Below are 22,517 nucleotides of genomic sequence, written 5' to 3' on the forward strand. Positions count from 1 at the left end.
CAGAGTCAAAATGTTCTTCACTCTTCACATTCTTCTGGCAACAGTCCATACTTGATCCCTTACTCTTTTTAATTTGCTTCAATGATCTTCTCATTTTCCAAATGTGTATTTTTGTCTTGTTTCGTCAATCTGATAAATACATTACATTATCAAAGTATGTTTGTCTATTTGAATCTTTTTCTCGCTCTTATGTTGACATCAAAGTCCTGAGGCATGGAGTGACCTCTGAAGAGTGGAGATCAGGGTGGAGGTGGTAGCCAATGATGGGGTGGGGGTGCGGTTTGGGGTTCTCCCCGTCCGAGGCCTGGCCACTTTTTAAAGGTAATTTTTATGGCGTTTCAGAACCACTTGTCAAATCAAGTTAAAAATGTATCATTTTTATTTTTAAAGCAATGACAGGCAATTCTGATATGCATCCTAGATTTAAAAGTTCACATTTCTGTTGATTTGAACATTCTGAAGATGTGTCTGATGGACAGCTATGAATCTAATATTTCTAATGATATATGATTAAAGGGTAAACATGAGTAATAACCTGATGTACTGTATGCTGACGTTGTCATAGGGGTTTTACCCTATGGGCAAACTGAGGGATGGAGGGATGAATAGAAATAGTGATAAACACACAGAAAAGGTACCATTGCTGCAATGATAGAACACATTTTACACTCCAGGGACACAGTGATTCATTTTATTTTAAGGTCTATGAGACATTTTCACCCCGACTGAGCCCCCTGGCTCATTGACCATAAGGCCTACAGATTAATTCAGTAAAAATAAAAGATAATTGTGTGTGATTGTGATTGTGCAGTTGTGTACATTTCAATAACTCCTTTCTTTTAATTTTAGATGTGTGTATTTTTGTGTATTGTTAGATATAACTGCAATGTTGGAGCTAGGGACACAAGCATTCATACATCTGCAATAACATCTGCTAAATATGTGTATGTGACCAATAACATCTGCTAAATATGTGCATGTGACCAATACAACTTGATGATGAAACTGTGTATTTGTGTGTGAGTACAGGTGCATAGGTTTGTGTGTGTGGGTTTGTAATTGGTGGAGGGTGGTATGTGTATAGTATACACATTAGTGAAGTAACACATTAAACATTGGTTTAGGTGTTATTACATGATCGGTTGAAGTTATTACATTTTTCATATAAAGTACATTAAATAGAAAAGTTATTACTATAACAATTTAACATTGTATCATATTAACCAACAAGATGTTACATTTACCGGTTTTATTACATTATAAATCTAAAAGTTATTACATTAACCGTTGTCACAAGACACAGTACACATAGATCTTACCTGGACCTCATGAATATTATTATTCAATGCGTCATTGATTAGTTTTAGGAGTACGTAAACACACACGTTGACTATGACATTCTATGATAACATTTATCCATTCAAATCCCAATGTGCGATATTACAGACACAGGGGAGACCTGATCCGAGATCAGAGTTGCATATTATGCTCCAGAGGTTACCATGGTGATCAGACTAAGGCAACTGTCTAAGAATAGGAGATGGATATGACTGTTCACTAGATGTTTTCTATTGATCCTTTATTTAGTGATCTGGATCCAGTGTCAGATAGGAGGGAGAGGAAATATGGCACATTTCTGCTTTCTGGTGTTTTTTCATTGGCCCTAAATGAGCAAAGCTCTTTCCACATAGACAGACATAAGGTTTCTCTCCGGTGTGTGTTCGTTGGTGTGTATTTAGGGTCCATGATAGACTGAAACTCTTCCCACACTGATCACAGCTATAAGGTTTCTCTCCAGTGTGTGTTCGCTGGTGTCTATTCAGGTGTTCTGATAGCGCAAAGCTCTTCCCACACTGATCACAGCTATAAGGTTTCTCTCCAGTGTGTGTTCGCTGGTGTCTATTCAGGTGTCCTGATAGAGCAAAGCTCTTCCCACATAGACAGACATAAGGCTTCTCTCCAGTGTGTGTTACCAGGTGTGTAGTCAGCTCTCCTGACCGAGCAAAGCTCTTCCCACACTGATTACAGCTATAAGGCTTCTCTCCAGTGTGTACACGCTGGTGTATGGTTAGAATTCCCGTGTTAGCAAAGCTTTTACCACAATCAAGGCAGGGGTAAGGCTTCTCCCCTGTATGCATTCTCAGATGAGATTTGAACGTGCTAGAAGCAGCAAAACTCTTCCCACACTGTGAGCATATGTAAGGTTTCTCTCCTGTATGAATTCTCAGATGAGATTTGAAGGCGTTAGAAGCAGCAAAACTCTTCCCACACTGAGAGCAGCAGTACGGTTTCTCTCCGGTGTGACTCCGTTGGTGCATTATGAAACCACTCCTGCTAGTGAAACTCTTCCCACAGTCAGAGCAGCAGTGGTGAGGTTTCTTCCCTGTATGTCTGTGCTTTTTGAGGTGTTCTGATCGGGAGAGACTCTTCTCTATCTTGTCACAAACATGTTGTTGAGGCTCCCCAAATAAGTCCCTACCATTGAGAGAGCGATAGTTTAGGGTGTCCCCTGCAAAACAAAGACATTGAATGAATAGTTTTTGGAAATATGGGTCCATAAACATATCACCATCAATCTACACTCAGTAGCCAGTTTATTAGGTACACTACCCCGTTCATGAAAATAGACCAATCCTAGAGACAGTGTCACGCGGCTGTGGCTTGCTATATAAAGCAGGTAGACAGGCATTCAGTTCCTGTTTGATTGAACATTAGAATTGGCAAAACAAGTGACGTAAGCGACCTGAGTGTCGATGCCAAGTGAGCTGGATCCAGAATCTCAGAAACGTCCGACCTCCTGGACTTTTCACGCACGACAGTGTCTAGGGTTTACCAAGAACGGTGCCACAAACAAAAAACATCCAGTCAGAGGTAGTGCTGTGGGGGAAAACAGCTCGTTGACGAGAGAGGTCGAAGGAGAATGGCAAGAATTGTGCAAAAAAATAACGGCGCAGTACAACCGTGGTGTGCATCTTGGAACGCACAACTCATCGATCCTCGTCACTGATGAGCTATTTCAGCAGACGACTACACTGTTCCACTACTATCAGCTAAAAACAAGAAGAAGCTACTCCAGTAAGAACGCAATCACCAACACTGGACAATTAAGGAGTGTAAAAACATTACCTGGTCCGGCGAATCCCAGTTCCTGTTGTGTCATGCTGATAAGAGTCAGGACTGGGTGTAATCAGGATGAGTTCATGGCACAGCCGGTTGTCAATGATACAGGATGTTGGTGATGGTGTACTGGTGTGGGGAATGTTTTTCCTGGCACAAGTTAGGTCCCTTGATACCAATTCAGCAACATTTTAACGCCACAGTGCTGACTAAACCCAATAGAGTATCTTTGGGATGAGATGGAACGGACTGTTGGCAGCACGAATGTGCCACCGTCCAATCTGCAGCAACTGTGTGATTCCATTGCGTCAGCATGGACCAATATCACCGGGGAATGTTTCCGACACCTTGTAGAATCCATACCCTGAAGAATTCAGGATGTTCTGGAGGAAAAGGGGGGTCCGATCAGGTACTAGATAAATAAACTATAATAAACTGGCCAATGAGTATATATTGTTTATCAATCAATTAACAGAAGTTGCAGAAACAGATTGCAGTCTAATCCACACACACCATTGTTCTTACTCGGTGAAATGAAGTCTTCCTCCTCGTGCCCCCCTCTCAAAGTTCCACTCTGCCCTGGTGTTTTCCTGCAGTCGACCAGCCGCACAGACAGGCTCTTCAGACCCAGCAGTAAGGCGATATCAGGAGAGTTGCGACCAGGGGACTCCGGCAGGCTGGAGGGGGACGGGCTAGCTCTGTCCTGGTGACCACAGGAAGAATTGTACATAGAATATCATTAGACCAAACATTTGATTAGTTTAGTCTAAATCTCTGATTGGTGCATCGTTATATCTCCTTTCTCTTTTAGTGTGTAATTGTTCACTACTTTCCACAAATGTACAGATGTTTTCAAACGGAAGTGGTTTATATATATTTTTTTACTCTTAGTACAAATGCCAAAACTGATGACACTTGGAATTCCCCATTTTATGTTCAGAACCTTGATTGAGCATTCATTGGAGTTGAACACATCTTTCACCCCTGAGTTAGTCTTGGTTAACCCAGAACTAAAGTCTCACGTAAATGGTCAGCCGCTCTATTCAGTTCTGGGTTCATACACGATAGGAGAGATTAGGAGATGTTAGAACGAGGAGTGGAACCGGAATGAGGAGCTCCCCAGTCTCTCTCAAGAATGTCCCCTCCCCTTCCGAAATGTGAAAGATGGTAACACCTGCTAAATCATGGTTTGTTCAAATAACCAGTGATGAAAAACCTAAACACCAGAACTACTGCTGCTAGTTATCCCACTTGGAGCATATTGAGAAAAATGTCAGTCTCATAGTTTCAGTATCCTTATACAGTACATACATAGAAGAAACCATCAGATATGGGGGTATTGTAACATGTAGTAGACACCTACAGTAAAAAGGTATTGTGTAGCCTGGTGAAATTTCTGCCCCATGCAACATTGTTCAAGATCCACTTTTCTATGTGACTTGTTACTGTAACAGCATCCTCATCTAAAATTGTTGGTTTACAGCGTATCAACAACATTCAGATAATGTCTTAACAAACAACAGGAAGATATTTTCAAAAGTAATCAACTGAAAATGGCCTAAGAGTTTTGAAACAGATTTTTGTGCTTAGAGTTGTGAAAATGTACCACATACTTGTGAAAATTGCACCAAAGACAATTGGCAGAGTCATGTGCTAGGGGGGAGTTTCCACCATATGTTTTATAACATACATTTCCTTTCAAATCAGTGAAGGAAAGTGAACAAGTACACAGTTAGGGAGGAAGGAAAGATAACTAGGGATTCCTTAACATATTATGTAGGTAGAAGTGGAGCTAGCGTGAGGGCCATGTAGGACTGTTCCTGCAGATACAAAGAAACCATTATTTAACACTATAAAATATTTATAGTGTTACATATAAAATATGATGTAACACTATAAAACATGTAACACTATGTGCCTTGTCAGCTCGGGGATTCGAACTTGCAACCTTTCGGTTACTAGTCCATCGCTCTAACCACTAGGCTACCCTGCCGCCCCCAAAAAATGACACTGAACAAGTACATAACGCCATTTCAAATATTTTAGTACACATGAGGTAATGATTCAGTTGAAATAACTTCATTAGGCCCTAATCTATGGATCCCACACGACTGAGAATACAAACATGCATCTGTTGGTTACAGCTACCTTAAAAAAAAAGGTCTTCACAATGGGCCTAAAGATCTCATCGCTGTATTTTTGTGCATTCAAATTGACAATCGATTAAATGCAATGGTGTTTGTTGTCCGTAGATAAGGCTGCCCATAACATAACCCCACCGCCACCATGGGGCACTCTGTTCACAATGTTGACATCAGCACGCCGCTCACCCGCAAAATACACATGGTCTGCAATTGTCAGGCCTGGTTGGAGGTACTGCCAAATTCTCTAAAACAACGTTAGAGGCGGCATATGGTAGAAATTAACAGTACATTTTCTGCCAACAGCGCTGCTCGACATTCTTGCAGTCAGCATGCCAATTACACGCTCACTCAAAACTAGGAGACATCTGTGGCATTGTTTTGTGTGACAAAACCGCACATTTTAGAGTGGCCTTTTATAACAACTTCTTGATATGCCACACCTGTCAAGTGGATGGATTATCTTGTAAAGGAGAAAGGCTCACTAACCGAGATGTAAACACATTTCTGCAAAAAAAAAAAAAAAAGAGAAATAAGCTTTTTGTGGGATCTTTTGTTTCAGCTCATGAAACATGGGACCAACACTTTACATGTTGCATTTATATTTTTGTTCAGTGTTTATGAAAGCAAGACCATCATGATTCATTGACCGGGCGTTTTTTTTCTTGTAGAAATGTGGAGCCTGCCTGTATTTCCTTAAACCTTTCGAGCAATACATGTCATTCAGAAGAAAAACAAATATTTCATAACATATTTTCTTGCCCTCATTAGCGCCTCACCACTAGAACGGCAGTGCAAATATCCAACACGTGGGCTAGTCCACCATCCAGATCAGAGTTGGAAAAATAATCAAGCCGGTCAAATGGCAGTTGTTCGTTTGGCACTGTTGATCTACACAGATGTGGATTAAAATGTCAGGAAGACGAGAGAAGGAGCATAATAGAATCTATTCTGGATGTTCGGAACTGGTGAGTTTGTCCTGATGTTAGCAGGCAAGCATTTGCTCACTGCAGTGGACAACATGCTCTTTGCATTCGTATTGTTTTCTCAGCTACAGTTTGACTTGTGTCCTGTCTGACAGTGAAATATGGCAAGATCTTACCGTAGCTTGGACTACAGAGTAGCTAGCTAGTGTTGTAAAAGCCAAATTGCATTGCAAGGTAGTATGGCTGAAGTTATTTGTGTAACAAATCTTCCGTAAACAAATATAGCTAGATACATTTATTTGCCTGTTCATTAGCTAGCTTTCAGCTGTTAGCTATTTGCAGAGGCTAGCTGTTGGACTTTGGACAAGCAAGCTAATGTTAGCTAATAGCAGCTGTGTTTTTGCAGAACAACAGTTTCTGACTCGTTCAGATAGAACTCTGAGATTCGGCTGAAATATGTCAGCATTGTCAAATGCTATAAAAAAAGGAGCTCATTGTTGGTTCCTAATGGACAGAATTATGCTTGTGAGAGCGATTATTTATAAAATGTAATAAAATCTGTTGAACCTACACATTTAGTCAATCCGACATTTTTTAAATGACATGGTCACTTTATGGTAGCTATATGCTTGTTTTAAATCTGACTTCTAGACTTGAGGCATGTGGGCGTAGAAAATACTCTGAAAACTCAATTGCTAAAGACCCTACTAGAAATCCGGTATATGGTACTCCGTAACGGCTGGACAGATCATGATGAGGTGGGGAGTGTGTTGTGTTTATCCAATCAAGCTAATTTGCGAGATTTCATCGACATTGGCGTCATAATGGCTTTGATATGATGGTAGGGAAATTGTACTTTATCATTGAGCTTCAACCAATGCATACTCAGCGTGACTACAACATAATGGAATAGAACTAAATAATATGAAAAATGTTGCAAAAGTGAGACGTAACATGCATCATTGGTGTAGCCTCTCAATGGCCAATACATATCATCAGCAATACAGAGTTTATATAAATCACTGGTGTAGCCTCTCAATGGCCAATACATTTCATCAGCAATACAGAGTTTATATAAATCACTGGTGTAGCCTCTCAATGGCCAATACATTTCATCAGCAATACAGAGTTTATATAAATCACTGGTGTAGCCTCTCAATGGCCAATACATAGCATCAGCAATACAGAGTTTATATAAATCACTGGTGTAGCCTCTCAATGGCCAATACATATCATCAGCAATACAGAGTTTATATAAATCACTGGTGTAGTCTATGCTTAATTATTTCTCCATGGTTCTGACTTAACCTGCTAAACATTGCTTGTATCATCAATGTGTGCGCGATTGACTAGTGGGCTACTTTGCTGAAATAACCACCCTGATTTATGTTGTCTAGACGTTCAACGGGAACGCATAGATGTGGAAGGTCAAAGGAAACGAGACCTAGACGTTGTATACACCACAGTAAGGACACTGTTGATAACAGTCAACCAAACTTACCCGATCCATTTTGGAAGCGATTCTTTCTTCAAATAAAAAAACATGAAAGTAAAGGTGTACGGTAGAGTTACGTTCCTTATCAAAGCGTTCAGATAAAGAACAGCGCAATCAAACGTCCTTTTAAATATCAAAACTGGATTTAAGTTGTCACAAACAAACGTCTCATTGAAACTAATTTTTACATCAGAACGACCCCGTGGAATTTTATTTGGTTTGAAAACTCGATAGACGGTAACAAAGTACTTCCTGTTGATGCTTTTCAGCTTCTTCTGTGGTGTTTGAGGTGCCGCCACCTACTGTACATAGTCAACACTTTCCTTCAAGCGGGTGAGGCGGTTCAGGGAGTATAATTTATTGCTAGAAAATAACTGTTTGTATTCCCTCATATATAGTATGTTAAATCAATGACAAATGTAGACTTTGTAGATTTTTGGTATAATCAGTATGTAATTAATCTATTTAAACTGTAAATTATTAGATGCATCACTTGGTCAATGATAGTAAATGCATTTTGTCCACGTGTGGTCTTATTGTTGGCAAATACAATAAAAATCACAAATCCTAAGGTATTTATATAAACAACTAAAATAGCTTGCAGCCTCTGACTGGCTGTGGTTTGCTGGAAGGTGGCAGGCTGAATATGAGATTAGAGAAATTCCTTGTTATTGTCTTTCAAACGGCAAGATGGCTTTCTATGGTTTATTTATTATGGATCCCCATTACTTCCTGCCAAGGCAGCAGCTACTCTTCCTGGGGTAAAGCAACATTAAGGCAGTTATATACAATTTAAAATATTACATGACAATTCATACCACTTTTCACAACACATTGTGTTCCCTCAGGCCACTTCTCTACTATCACATATCTATAATGCAAAATCAATGTGTACGTGTGTGTAGAGTGCGTGTTTAATGTGTATGTGCGTCTGTGCCTGTGTGTCTCTTCACAGTCCCTGCTGTTCCATAAGGTTTATTTGTATCTGTTTTTTTTATCTGATTCTACTGCTTGTATCAGTTACCTGATGTGGAATAGAGTTCCATGTAGCCAATGCTCTATGTAGTACTGTGCCACTCCAATAAGCTGTTCTGGACTTGGGGACTGTGAAGAGACCTTTGGTGGCATGTGTAGTGGGTTATGTGGTACATTCAGCTTGTCAAAACTTCTTACAAAACAAGTAGTGATGAAGACAATCTCTCCTCCACTTTGAGCCATGAGAGATTGACATGCATATTAATGTTAGCTCTCCATGTACATCTAAGGGCCAGCCATGCTGCCCTGTTCTGAGCCAATTTAAATTTTCCGAGGTCCCTACTAAACAGTAGTCCAGGTGTGACAGAACTAGAGCCTGTAGGACCTGCCACTATGATGTGATTTTCAATTGCATTTGATGTCAAACACTTATCATCAAGACAGTATCATGCTTTTAAAACTCACTTCACTGTGAAAATACATTTGAAGAAAGAAATTCAACAGCAGGTTGTTTCAAAGCCCAACACAACAAAATGGACAGCCTTTAAGGTGATGATTATTTCAAAACATCTATATGCATATTAGAGTTATGAGTCCAAGCCAACCCCCCCCCCCCACCCCCCCAAAAAAACGGTATAAAATGATGATTGTGCCTTTATACAATACTTAGCCTACCACATATTACACACGGCAGACAAACGTGAAAATAAATGTTAAAAATAAACATTTAAGATCTCTTGTGTGTTTGAGTGTGGATTGTATTATTATGCATACTAGATGAACTGATTACCTTTTGCTACATTCCAACATCTGTGAGGAAATGTATAGACCTAGGCGATGCGGTTGGTTCATTGATAGTGCAGGGCGGCTTACAGTTAGCCTACAATTATAGTGAATTTGTTTTTAGTAGGGACTTTTTTCTATTCATATTTTTATTTAATAGGATGACACATTGTATTTACCTCGCCACCATGGCCTTTTTGCCTTTACCTCCCTTATCTCACCTCATTTGCTCACATCGTATATAGACTTGTTTCTACTGTATTATTGACTGTATGTTTGTTTTACTCCATGTGTAACTCTGTGTCGTTGCATGTGTCGAACTGCTTTGCTTTATCTTGGCCAGGTCGCAATTGTAAATGAGAACTTGTTCTCAACTAGCCTACCTGGTTAAATAAAGGTGAAATAAAAAAATAAAATAAAAATTCCCTTTAGCTATTCAGAATATCTCAGTCCCATATGTTTCCATCTCCTCCTCTCTCTTTATTTATTTCCTGAGCGCCTTCGTCCTTCTTGATGTTCCCCAACAGATTTCACTTGTTTTCCCAAATGAAGCATTGGGTAGCTACAGGAACAGGGTTGGAGAGCCCATGGCATACAGTGTTTGGGGGGGGGGGGGGGGGGGGGGGTATAACTCCTGTTGCGCAGAGAGCACATGCTCCTCAAACAGTGGTTGATGTGTGGAGTGAAATAAGTGTTTTTATATGTATTTCTCAGCTGCTCATATTAAGCACATGCTCTGCAAAAAAGAAAGAAAGTAGCCTATCTGGTCGGTGTGCTGCCACCATTTGCTATTCAAGTGCGTAAGGATGACATGTCTGTTTCCCCTGTTCCTGTTCATTTGATAATGGGCCATTCTAAATCAGAACCAATTTTACACATTAGTAAAGAAAATATTAAATTGAGAATAGTCTGATGGGTGAAAATCTGACCACTTGATGTAAGACCAGCTGTGCAGCCTGAGGCAAGGAACAGAGCACAAGCTTCTTTTTTTTTTGTAACTTCCCAAAATCATCAATAGGCTACAATCGCATCATGCAGCCCATATAGAATGTCTTTGAAATCATAACATAAGGTTTATCATTTACAACTAAAGTTGCCAAATAACTCTAAAAGTAGTGTATAGGACCTTTTTTCAAATGATCACTTTTACATTCAACAAAGCCACTTCATATTCGCTCTGGAATGGGAAAAATATCCTATTTTATTCAGCTAAGATCAATTGTATTCTTCTTACTATGAAAATAATTTAATATAAAATAACGACATGGGCCTTATAAGCCTCTTTTGTCAGCTAAATGAACAAGCCTACAGCCTTTGCAGGAAGCATACCAGCCTGCATCCCACTGCTGGCTGGCTTCTGAAGCTAAGCAGGATTGGTCCTGGATGGGAGACCAGATGGTGCTGGAAGTGGTGTTGGAAGGCCAGTTAGGAGGCACTCTTTCCTCTGGTTACATTTTTTTATCCCAATGCCCCAGAGCAGTGATTTGGGACATTGCCCTGTATAGGGTGCTGTCTTACGGACTGGACGTTAAACGGGTGTCCTGACTATCTGGTCACGAAAATATCCCATGGCACGTATTGTAAGAGTAGGGGTGTTAACCCTGGTGTCCTGGCTAAATTCCCAATCTGGACCTCATATCATCACAGTCACCTAATCATCCCCGGCTTCCAAATAGCTCATTCATCCCCCCTCCTCTGCCCTGTAACTATTCCCCAGATCGTTGCTGTAAATGAGAATATGTTCTCAGTCTATTTACCTGGTAAAATAAGGGTTAAATAAACTATGGCATGGAGCATAGCCAGATAATATACAGCAGGCCAACTCATATTCTGTTCTTCTGAAATACATTTTCTTCATATCATAATATTTTGTTAGTCCTGACTAAAATAAATAATGGATTTTTTGTGATGGTGTATATTAAATAGATTTTAGACTTTTTTAATGTAGATGTTTCAAAGGTGTGAATCGGCAGCTTGTATGTGTGGAGACCTGGAGATGCTAAACATGCTCGTGTTAATGGTTAATAACTGTGAGACTGGCAGTCTGCATAACAATAACCGAATGACAAAATGTCACAGCCCTAAGTGGGACAACATTCCACAGCCCTAAGTGGGACAACATTCCACAGCCCTAAGTGGGACAACATTCCACAGCCCTAAGTGGGACAACATTCCACAGCCCTAAGTGGGACAACATTCCACAGGCCACAACAAATTTGCAACAAATCATGTTGCATGAGGCAAATGCGGGTCACACCAGATGCTGACTGTTTTTCTCATCCACTCCCCTAGGTTTTTTTAAGGTATCTGTGACCAACAGATGTATATCTGTATTCTCAGTCATGTGAAATTCATAGATTAGGACCGAATTAATTTATTTAAATTACTGATTTATTTACATGAACTGTAACTCAGTAAAATCTTTGAAATGGTTGCGTTTTATATTTTTGTTCAGAGCAGATGATCAGGACAGTGAAGAGTACTATTTGCCCGAATAAGTGAGGTCTTGCAATGAGCTATATGACTGTACTTCTGATTCTAATTCTCAAGAGGAAAGTTAAAACCCTCAGCCACAAGGTCACTGAGACGGACCAACAGGGGATCGTCTGAAAATAACTGACATGCAGGGATGGAATTGAAGGATTTTGGTCACTGGCCAGCAGACCGCAATTTCTACTAACCCGGGGCACATTTGGGACCTAAATCTGTGGCATTCGTTGTTGGTAAAGGCAACATTTCACTGCTGTGTCGGGCTAGTTTGGCACCTTTTCTACTAGCCTAATCTGAAAAGTACTAGCCTTGAGATAGCTTAATTTCCATCCCTGCTGACGTGTCTAACTGACTTCACAGGTCATTTGACTAATCATGTACAACAGAAGCACTCTGGAACAAAACCGATTTTGTAGTTTGTATTGGAAAAACATCGAGTCCACAAGTCCTTTGTGAGCTAGTTAGCCAACTAGTTAATGTTAGCTCACTGTTTGTGTAATCACACTTTTCCAAGTGGTGACATGTTAGCTAGCCCACCAAGGCAGGGATATTTAGCTAATGTTTAGCTAGCTAGCTATGTTAGTTAACATTAGCTCAACATTCGTGTAGTCCAATTTACGTGGTGACGTGCTAGCTAACTAACTACTGTTGCCCTGGTGCTGGGCTAAAGTTAGCAAGTCTGACTACACGAACGGCGAGTTAACGTTATCTAGCTGGCTAGCTCACAAAGGACTTGTCAATAATGACATGTCAGTCATTATGCTGTCCAATGATGGTTTTCTTTTTACCTGTAAGGAAGGTAACGTGCGTTACACACAACTAACGTTAGTCAGTGGCTTTCTAGCTAACGTACATTTTTTAGAAGCCCCTAGCTAGCCAACCACTGATCTTTGACACACCCAACATGGCTTGTTGGCAGCGATCAACAGGGCTTACCTGCACTGCATATCTATCTAATGTTTCTCTGCAGTGTGTGTTCGGTGGTGTCTAATCATGTTGTAAGCTACAGCAAAGCTTTTACCACATTGATCACAGCTATAAGGCTTCTCCCCAGTGTGTGTTCGCTGGTGTGTATTCAGAGTGGAAGCTACAGCAAAGCTTTTACCACATTGATCACAGCTATAAGGCTTCTCCCCAGTGTGTTTTCGATAGTGTCTAATCAGGGTGGAAGCTACAGCAAAGCCCTTTCCACACTGATAACAGCAATAAGGCTTCTCTCCAGTGTGTGTTCTCTGGTGTATAGTTCGTTTATCTGATAGAGCAAAGCTCTTCCCACACTGATCACAGCTATAAGGCTTCTCCCCAGTGTGTGTTCGCTTGTGTCTATTCAGGGTGGAAGCTCGAGCAAAGTTCATCCCACACTGACCACAGCTATAAGGCTTCACTCCAGTGTGTGTTAGCTTGTGTGTTGTCAGGTTGCCAGACTGATTGAAGCTTTTCCCACACTGACCACAGCTATAAGGCTTCTCTCCAGTGTGTATACGCTGGTGTATAGTTAGGGCTTTTGATAGAGCAAAGCTCTTCCCACACTGATCACAACTATAAGGCTTCTCTCCTGTGTGTGTTCGCAGGTGTCTAGTCAGCTCTCTTGACTGAGCAAATCTCTTTCCACACCGATCACAGTTATAAGGTTTCTCTCCAGTATGTGTTCGCTGGTGTGAATTTAAGGTCCCAGATTGACTGAAGCTCTTTCCACACTGATCACAGCTATAAGGCTTCTCTCCTGTGTGTGTTCGCAGGTGTATGTTTAAGGCTCCCAAATAAGAAAATCTTTTCCCACAATCAAGGCATGGGTAAGGCCTCTCCCCTTTATGAATTCTCAGATGAGATTTGAAGGTGTTAGAAGCAGCGAAACACTTCCCACACTGTGAGCAGCAGTACGGTTTCACTACGGTGTGAATAATGAAGCCACTCTGGCTTGTAAAACTCTTCCCACAGTCAGAGAAGCAGTGGTGAGGTTTCTTTCCTATACGTCTCTGCTGGTGTTTCTTGAGACGTTCTGATCTGGAGAGACTCTTCTCTGTCTTGTCAGCAACATGATATGGTTGAAGCGCCCCAGATGATAAGCCCCTCCCACTGTGGGAACGGCGGTTAGGGGTGTCCCCTGTGAAACAAAAACATTGAATAACTAGGTTTTGGAAATATGGATCGATAAACAAATACTATAACAATTTAAAATAATGTTTTTTAGCCAACGCTCTTATCCAGAGTGACTTACAGGACCAATTAGGGTTAAGTACCTTACTCAAGGGCAGACAGATTTTCCACCTAGTCGGCTCAGAGATCCAAACCGGCAAGCTTTCAATTTGTGGCCCAATGCTCTAAACCAAGACTACCTGCCTCTCTTATCATCAATACACTCAGTGGCCAGTTTATTAGGTATACCACCCTCCGTTCACAAAATTCAATCGACAATAAACTAGCAACTGAGTGTTTTACTGTTTATAAATCAATTGAGCAGATTGTAGTCTAATCCACACACCCCATTGTTCTTACTTGATGAAATCAAATCTCCCTCCTCGTGTCCTTCTCTCACAGTTCCACTCTGCCCTGCTGTTTTCCTGCAGTCGACCAGCCACACAGACACCCTCTTCAGACCCAGCAGTAAGGCTCTACCGGGAGAGTTGTATCCAGTGGACTCCGGCAGGGTGGAGGGGGACGGACTAGCTCTGTCCTGGTGACCACAGGAAGAATTGTACATAGAATATCATTAGACCAAACATTTGATTACTTTAGTCTAAATCTCTGATTGATTGGTGCATCCTTATAACTCCGTTCTCCTGAAGTGTGTTCACTACTTTACACAAATGTCTATTTTTTTTAAATCACTTTGGCAAATTTTTCAAATGGAACTTCTTATGTTAAGAGCCTTTGATTGAGCATTCATTGGCGTTGAACAAATTAGCCGCTCAATTTAGTTCATACGTGTTAGGAGAGCTTAAGAGTTTATGGAAAGAGGAGCTCCACCATCTTAAGAATGTCCCCTCCCCTTCCAAAATGTGAAAGATTGTAACACCTGCTAAATCACTATGCACCATAGGTATATTTCACTGGTCATCCCCAAAGCCAACACCTACTTTGGCTGCCTTTCCTTCCAGTTCTCTGCTGCCAATGACTGGAACAAAATGCAAAAATCACTGAAGTTGGAGACTTACATTTACCTCACTAACTTTAAGCGTCAGCTGTCAGAGAAGCTTACCGATCGCTGCAGCTCTACACAGCCCATCTGTAAATGGCCCATCCAACCAACTACCTACCTCATCCCCATATTTGTTTTTATTTTTCTGCTCTTTTGCACACCAGTATTTCTACTTGCACATCCTCATCTGCACATATCACTCCAGTATAAATTGCTAAATTGTAATTACTTCACCACTATTGCCCTATTTATTGCCTTACCTCCTTACTTCATTTGCACATACTGTGTACAGATTTTTCTATTGTGTTATTGACTTTGTTTATCCCATGTGTAACTGTGTTGTTGTTGTCACACTGCTTTGCTTGATCTTCCAACATAAATTAAAAGAATGTCAATTTATACAATTCTCAAACTGTACTTAAACTTGACACTATACAATTTGTTTAGTAGTTAAGTTTTGAGCAATTTGATTAAATTATAGTTAAATGTATTGTTTACAAATTACTGGAAAATATTTTTTCATGTAATTAATTGTAAATGGCCTTTGGAAACATGTGTTTAGAACTGTGAAAATGTACCACATACTTCAAAAATGCAAGAAAGTGATGGAAAAAAAACTTAACGGCATTGGATTGGTAGAAGCATGGGCTAGTGGGTGTTCACACCATATGCTTTATACAAATAATTTCCTTTCAAAATCAGTGAAGTGAGCAAGTGACGACGTTGGAAGGAAAGATAATTAGGAATTCCTTAACATGGTATCTAGCCTACCAAAAAACATGATGTAACACAATAAAACATGATGTAACACTATAGAACCTTATGTAACACTTACAAATATTATTTAAACGCCTATGCAGAAATGTCTCCACCATTTCCTGGTTGCTAAAATTGCTAAGAAGTGCACTGTAGAGATTTGTTGTACCACCTAAACCGCTGTGAAATATATTTTCCATAACCCAAAATATTGTATTTTCAGATGTTTGTAGCTGGTGCACAAAAACGAAAGTAAGACTGAAAAACAAAAGAAAAATGGGAAGCATAGAAATAACACACACAGAACAGATTTACTGATTCTTAGACTTGCTTTCAATGTGAATGACAGATCTATAACTGACATTGCTATGTGAATTCTCCCAAAAACAAACATATTGCAGCTTTAACACTTTCAAACATGATTTAACACTAAGACATAGCAACATTGATATACAGTGCCTTTAGAAAGTATTCACACCCCAGGACTTTCCACATTTTGTTGCGTTACAGCCTGAATTAAAAATTGATACAATTGAGATTTGTCGTCCCTGGCCTACACACAATACCCCATAATGTCAAAGGGGAGTTATGTTTTTCCATTTAATTTGTAATTTTTTACAAATGAACATATAGAACATTTGTGGGCATAACTGAAAAAGCATGTGCGAGCAAGGAGGCCTACAAACCTGACTCAGTTACACCAGCTCTGTCAAGAGGAATGGGCCAATATTCCACCAACTTATTGTGGGAAGCTTGTGGAAGGGCGACCTGAAATGTTTGACCCAAGTTAAATTATTTAAAGGCAATGCTACGAAATACTAATTGAGTGTATATAAACTTCTGACCCACTGGGAATGTGATGAAAAAAAAAAAAAAAAAAGCTGAAATAAATCCTTCTCTCTACTATTACTATAAGGTGTATGTAAACTTCTGACTTCAACGGTAGCCTCGCTACTGTTATTTTACTGCTGCTCTTTAATTATGTTATTTTTATTTTTTACTAAACATCTATTTTTCTTAAAAAACTGTATTGTTGGTTAAGGGCTTGTAAGTAAGGTTGTTGTATTCGGCGCATGGGACAAATACAATTTGATTCGATTTCAAGAAGACAACTAGCTTGATTGAGCCAAAGAGCAGGTGTTCTTAATCAAATCAAATTTGATTGGTCACATACACATATTTAGCAGATGTTATTGCAGATCTAGCGAAATGCTTGTGGTCCTACTCCAACAGTGCAGTAGTATCCAACAACTCATAACAAGACACACAAATCTAAAATAATGAATGGAATTAAGAAATGTATAGCATATCTGGACAAGCAATGTCAGTGGCATTGATTGAAATACAGTAGTATACAGTACATATGAAATTAGTAAAACAGTATGTCAACATTGTTAAAGTGACCAAGTGATTCCATGACTATGTACATTGGGCAGCAGCATCTAAGGTGCAGGGTTGAGTAACGGTGGTAGCCAGCTAGGGATGGCTATTTAACAGACTGATGGCCTTGAGATAGATGCTGTTTTTCAATCTCTCGGTCCCAGCTTTGATGCACCTGTACTGACCTCGCCTTCTGGATGATAGCGGAGTGAATGGGCCGTGGCTCGGGTGGTTGATGTCCTTGTGGTGATGCAACCCAACAGGATACTCTCAATGGTGCATCTGTAAAAGTTTGTGACGGTCTTAAGGGCCAAGCAGAATCTATGCAGCCTCCTGAGGTTGATGAGGCGCTGTTGCACCTTCTTCACCACGCTGTCTGTGTGGGTGGACCACTTCAGATTGTCAGTGATGTGTACACAAAGGAACTTGAAGCTTTTCACCTTCTTCACTGCGGTCCCGTTGATGTGGATACTGGTGTGCTCCCTCTGCTGTCTCCTGAAGTCCACCATCAGCTCCTTTGTTTTATTGAGGGAGGGGTTATTTTCCTGACACCACTCCACCCGGGGCCTCACCTCCTCTCTGTAGGCTGTCTCATCTTTGTTGGTAATCAGACCTACTACTGTTGTTGTCATCTGCATACTTGATGATTGAGTTGGAGGCGTTCGTGGCCACCCAGTCATGGGTGAACAGGGAGTACAGGAGGGGGCTGAGCACGCAACCTTATTGGGCCCAGTGTTGAGGATCAGCATAGTGGAGGTGTTGTTTCCTACCTTCACCACCTGGGGGCAGCCCATCAGGAAGTCCAGGGTCCCGTTGCACAGGTCAGGGTTCAGACCCAGGGCCCTGAGCTTAATGAGTTTGGAGGGTACTATGGTGTAGAAGGTTGATCTATAGTCAATGAACAGCATTCTTACATAGGTATTCCTCTCATCATATATGCATAGTCACTTTAACCATATCTACATGTACATACTACCTCAATCACTTTGACTAATCAGTGTCTGTATGTAGCCTCGCTACTGTTATTTTTCACTGTCTTTTTACTGTTGTTTTGTTTCCTTACTTACCCATTGTTCACCTTGTACCTTTTTTTGCACTTTTGGTTAGAGCCTGTAAGTAGGCATTTCATTGTATGGTCTACACCGGTTGTATTCGGCGCACGTGACAAATAAACTTTCGATTTGATTTGTCCAAATGGGATAGGGCATTGTCATGGCGATTACATCGCCTGCGGATCTGTTGGGGCGGTAAGCAAATTGAAGTGGGTCTAGGGTGTCAGGTAAGGTGGAGGTGATATGATCCTTAACTAGCCTCAAAGCACTTCATGATGACAGAAGTGTAATGTTTTGTATACTCAGTGAAATTGTCCATTCTCACAAAAAGTTTATTTCTTTCAAATTGTGTGCACAAATTTGTTTACATCCCCGTCAGTGAGCATTTCTCCTTTGCCAAGAATGCATCCACCTGACAGGTGTGGCATATCAAAAAGCTGATTAAACAGGATGATCATTACACAGTTGCGCCTTCTGCTAGACAATAAAAAGCCATCCTAAAATGTGCCGTTTTTCCACACAAAACAATGTGCCACAGATGTCTCAAGTTGAGGGAGAGTCCAGATGGAGCTGTAAATACAATCAAGCCTGTCTAATGGCAGAGTTGATCAGCACAGATATGGATCACAATGTCAAGAAGACAGGAGAAGGAGCATACTGGAATGTTTTCTGGATGTTTGAAACTGAGGAGTTTGTTCTGATACTAGCCAGCATACATTTGCTCACTGCACATGTTTAAATGTGCATTTGTTTTCTCAGCTACAGTTTGAGTTGTCTTGTCTTGACAGTGAAATATGGCTAGCTCTTACCGTAGCTTCGACTATAGTGTGTTGGAAAAGCCTACTTGTATTGCAAGGTAGCAACGTGACAATTTGCCCAACGTTTGGTGTTGGTTTGTTGAACCGATGTAGTTAGCTAGCTATGTTTTGAAAATATTTAGGACTGACGTTTGGAAGTGAACTAACGTTAGCTACCTTGTGTTAGCTGTTGTCTGGCCATAGCTAGCTAATGGTTGAAGTTGTGTAACAGACCTTACTTAAACAAATATAGCTAGCTACCTTAGCCTGTTCATTAGCTAGCTAGCATTCAACTGACTGGTGTTAGCTAGCTACAGAGGCTAGCTGCTGGACTTTGGACAAGCAAGCTAACTTTAGCTACTAGCAGCTGTGTTGTTGTAGAACAGTTGCTGACCCGTTTAGATAACTCTTGAGATGCGGCTAAAAATGTCAGAAATGCTACAAAAAGGAGCTCATTGTTGGTTCCTAATGGACAGAAATATGCATGTGAGAGCAATAAGTCATCAAATCTGTTGCACTTACAAATTGACTCAATCCAGACATTTAAATCAAATGGTCACTTTATGGTAGCTCTTTGCTCGTTTTCATTTGACTTACATAATTTGAGCTAGGTGGGAGTAAACTCTGACAACTCAATTGCTAAGGACCCTGTTAGAAGTTAAGAATATGTTACTCCGTAACGGCTGGACAGCTCCTGAGAGGTGGGGAGTGTTGTCAAGTTGATTTGCGAGATTCCAACGAGATTGGCTTCATAATGGCTTAGATATGATGGTAGGGAAATGTCAATTTGACATTGAGCTTCAACCAATGCATACTCAGCGTGACTACAACATAATGGAATAGAACTATAAAGTATGAAAATGTTTGCAAAAGTGAGATGTAACATGCATGATTGGTGTGGCCTCAATGGCCAATACATTTCATCAGCAATACAGAGTTTATATTCATCACTGGTGTAGCCTCTCAATGGCCAATACATTTCATCAGCAATACAGAGTTTATATTCATCACTGGTGTAGCCTCTCAATGGCCAATACACAGCATCAGCAATACAGAGTTTATATTCATCACTGGTGTAGCCTCTCAATGGCCAATACAGAGTTTATATACATTATTGGTGTAGCCTCTCAATGGCCAATACACAGCATCAGCAATACAGAGTTTATATTCATCACTGGTGTAGCCTCTCAATGGCCAATACAGAGTTTATATAAATCACTGGTGTAGCCTCTCAATGGCCAATACAGAGTTTATATTCATCACTGGTGTAGCCTCTCAATGGCCAATACATATCATCAGCAATACAGAGTTTATATTCATCATTGGTGTAGCCTCTCAATGGCCAATACATAGCATCAGCAATACAGAGTTTATATTCATCACTGGTGTAGCCTCTCAATGGCCAATACATATCATCAGCAATACAGAGTTTATATTCATCACTGGTGTAGCCTCTCAATGGCCAATACAGAGTTTATATAAATCACTGGTGTAGCCTCTCAATGGCCAATACAGAGTTTATATTCATCACTGGTGTAGCCTCTCAATGGCCAATACATATCATCAGCAATACAGAGTTTATATTCATCATTGGTGTAGCCTCTCAATGGCCAATACATATCATCAGCAATACAGAGTTTATATTCATCATTGGTGTAGCCTCTCAATGGCCAATACATATCATCAGCAATACAGAGTTTATATTCATCATTGGTGTAGCCTCTCAATGGCCAATACATATCATCAGCAAACCAGGATTTATAAAACATCACTGGTGTAGCCTATGCTTAATTATTTATTTTCGCTTCTGACTTGACCTGCTGGTTGCGCATTGCTTGTATCATCAATATGTGTGCGATTGACTAGTGGGCTACTTTGCTGAAATAACCACCCTGATTTATGTTGTCTAGACGTTCAACGGGAACGCATAGATGTGGAAGGTCAAAGGAAACGAGACCTAGACGTTGTATACACCACAGTAAGGAAACTGTTGATAACAGTCAACCAAACTTACCCGATCCATCTTGGAAGCGATTCTTTCTTCAAATAAAAAACCATGAAAGTAAATGTGTTCGCTAGAGTTACTTTCTTTGTCACGGCGTTCAGATAAAGAACAGTTAGACCAGCGCAATCAGACGTCCTTTTAAATATCAAAACTGGATTTAAATGGAGACAAATTTTTACATCAGAACGATCCTGTGGAATTTATTTTAATTTGAAAACGAGAGAGGACGGTAACAAAGAACTTCCTGTTGATGCTTTTCGGCTTCTGCTGAGGTGTTTACGAGGTGCCGCCACCTACCGCACATAGTCATCAACACTTCAAGTGCCTGAAGCGGTTTAGGGAGTGTCATTTATTGCTAGAAAATAACGGTATTCCCTCAAATATATAGTGTTAACTTAATGGCAAAAATGTAGGCTATTTTTGAATAGTGGAGGCAGCGCCTATTTTCTTTGACTTGCGGTAACTCTAAATCAATAGTTGTTAATTAAGTAGTCCGAAAACATTAACTTGCTTGACCATTCTGAAAGTCATGTAACTGTTACGTGCAACATTAACAGGACAGATGTTGCTCTCTAGTTTTATGATGTAACAAAGGTCTGGTTGAATGTATTCTGCCACTGTCTTCTTGTCTCAGCTGAGTCCAGGCATATGAACTAACAGGTTATCACAACGCAATTATCACCACATGTAATATGACTATTTTTCTGGCTTTCTTCCCTGGTGATTTTTACCTACACACCGCTACTGCAAGTTGTAGCTTTGCCCTCATTATTTCTCCATGGTTCTGACTTTACCTGCTCGTTGCGCATTGTCTTGTATCAATCTGTGTGCTTTAGGATAGTAGGCTACTTTGCTGAAGGACAAAATATCCCACGTGTTTATTACCACCATTGTTTATTTTGACCAGCTGTTCAAATGGAACGAATGGATATGGAAGATCAAAGATGATTAAACTAGACATGTTATACACCACAGTAGGGATAGTGTTAATAAGTCAAAATTTACCCGATCTATTGTTGACGCTATTAATCTTCAGCGTTTAAAAGTGACAGTAAATCTGTAGCTAGCCTACACTACAGTTACTTTCTTTGTTACAGCGTTCAGATAAAGAACCGCTAGACCAGAGCAATCAAACATCCTTTTAAATATCAAAACTCGACTCAAATTGTGAAAAATGTCTGATGTAGGCTTATCTAACTTCAGAAAGATCCCGGATAAGACTAATCTATTAACGTCAATTAAACGTTCAACACCCTATTCACCAAGAATACTGTTGTCTGTTATCGTCTAACTCTACCCGAGATCTACTTGAAACAACGTCCTCTGAGAGTCCAGATAGTTTTAATTGTCTGAGGCCCAGTAATGGACGCCTATAAAATACCAGACTGATTACAGCAGCGCTATCCGTGCAGCGAACCAGTAACACCTGATGTATGTTAAATCCGACGTCTGCAGTGTCCA

The 22,517-nt window shown here is 40.4% G+C and overlaps 1 protein-coding gene across 9 annotated transcripts in view; it reads right to left on the bottom strand.

The window, feature by feature from the left end:
• Nucleotides 1–21,218, bottom strand: part of LOC110485288 (zinc finger protein 239) — a 39,812-nt gene extending 18,594 nt beyond the window's left edge. Inside the window, exons 1-3 of one of the 9 annotated variants that reach the window (XM_036939284.1) lie at nt 21,066–21,215; nt 3,631–3,820; nt 678–2,509 (exon numbers count right to left, since the gene is read on the bottom strand). In XM_036939284.1, the coding sequence (XP_036795179.1) occupies nt 1,584–2,509; nt 3,631–3,820; nt 21,066–21,074 (1,125 nt within the window). In that variant the 5' untranslated portion in view covers nt 21,075–21,215 and the 3' untranslated portion in view covers nt 678–1,583. Of the gene's footprint in view, nt 1–677; nt 2,878–2,978; nt 3,501–3,630; nt 3,821–7,685; nt 8,508–12,400; nt 14,032–14,423; nt 14,602–21,065 lie in introns of those variants that run through there. The other 8 variants (XM_036939285.1, XM_036939283.1, XM_036939289.1 and 5 more) reach the window with 8 other exon arrangements.
• Between the last annotated feature and the right edge of the window lie 1,299 nt (nt 21,219–22,517).

Source organism: Oncorhynchus mykiss, chromosome 12, assembly GCF_013265735.2.
Source record: "Oncorhynchus mykiss isolate Arlee chromosome 12, USDA_OmykA_1.1, whole genome shotgun sequence".
Lineage (NCBI taxonomy): Eukaryota > Metazoa > Chordata > Actinopteri > Salmoniformes > Salmonidae > Oncorhynchus > Oncorhynchus mykiss.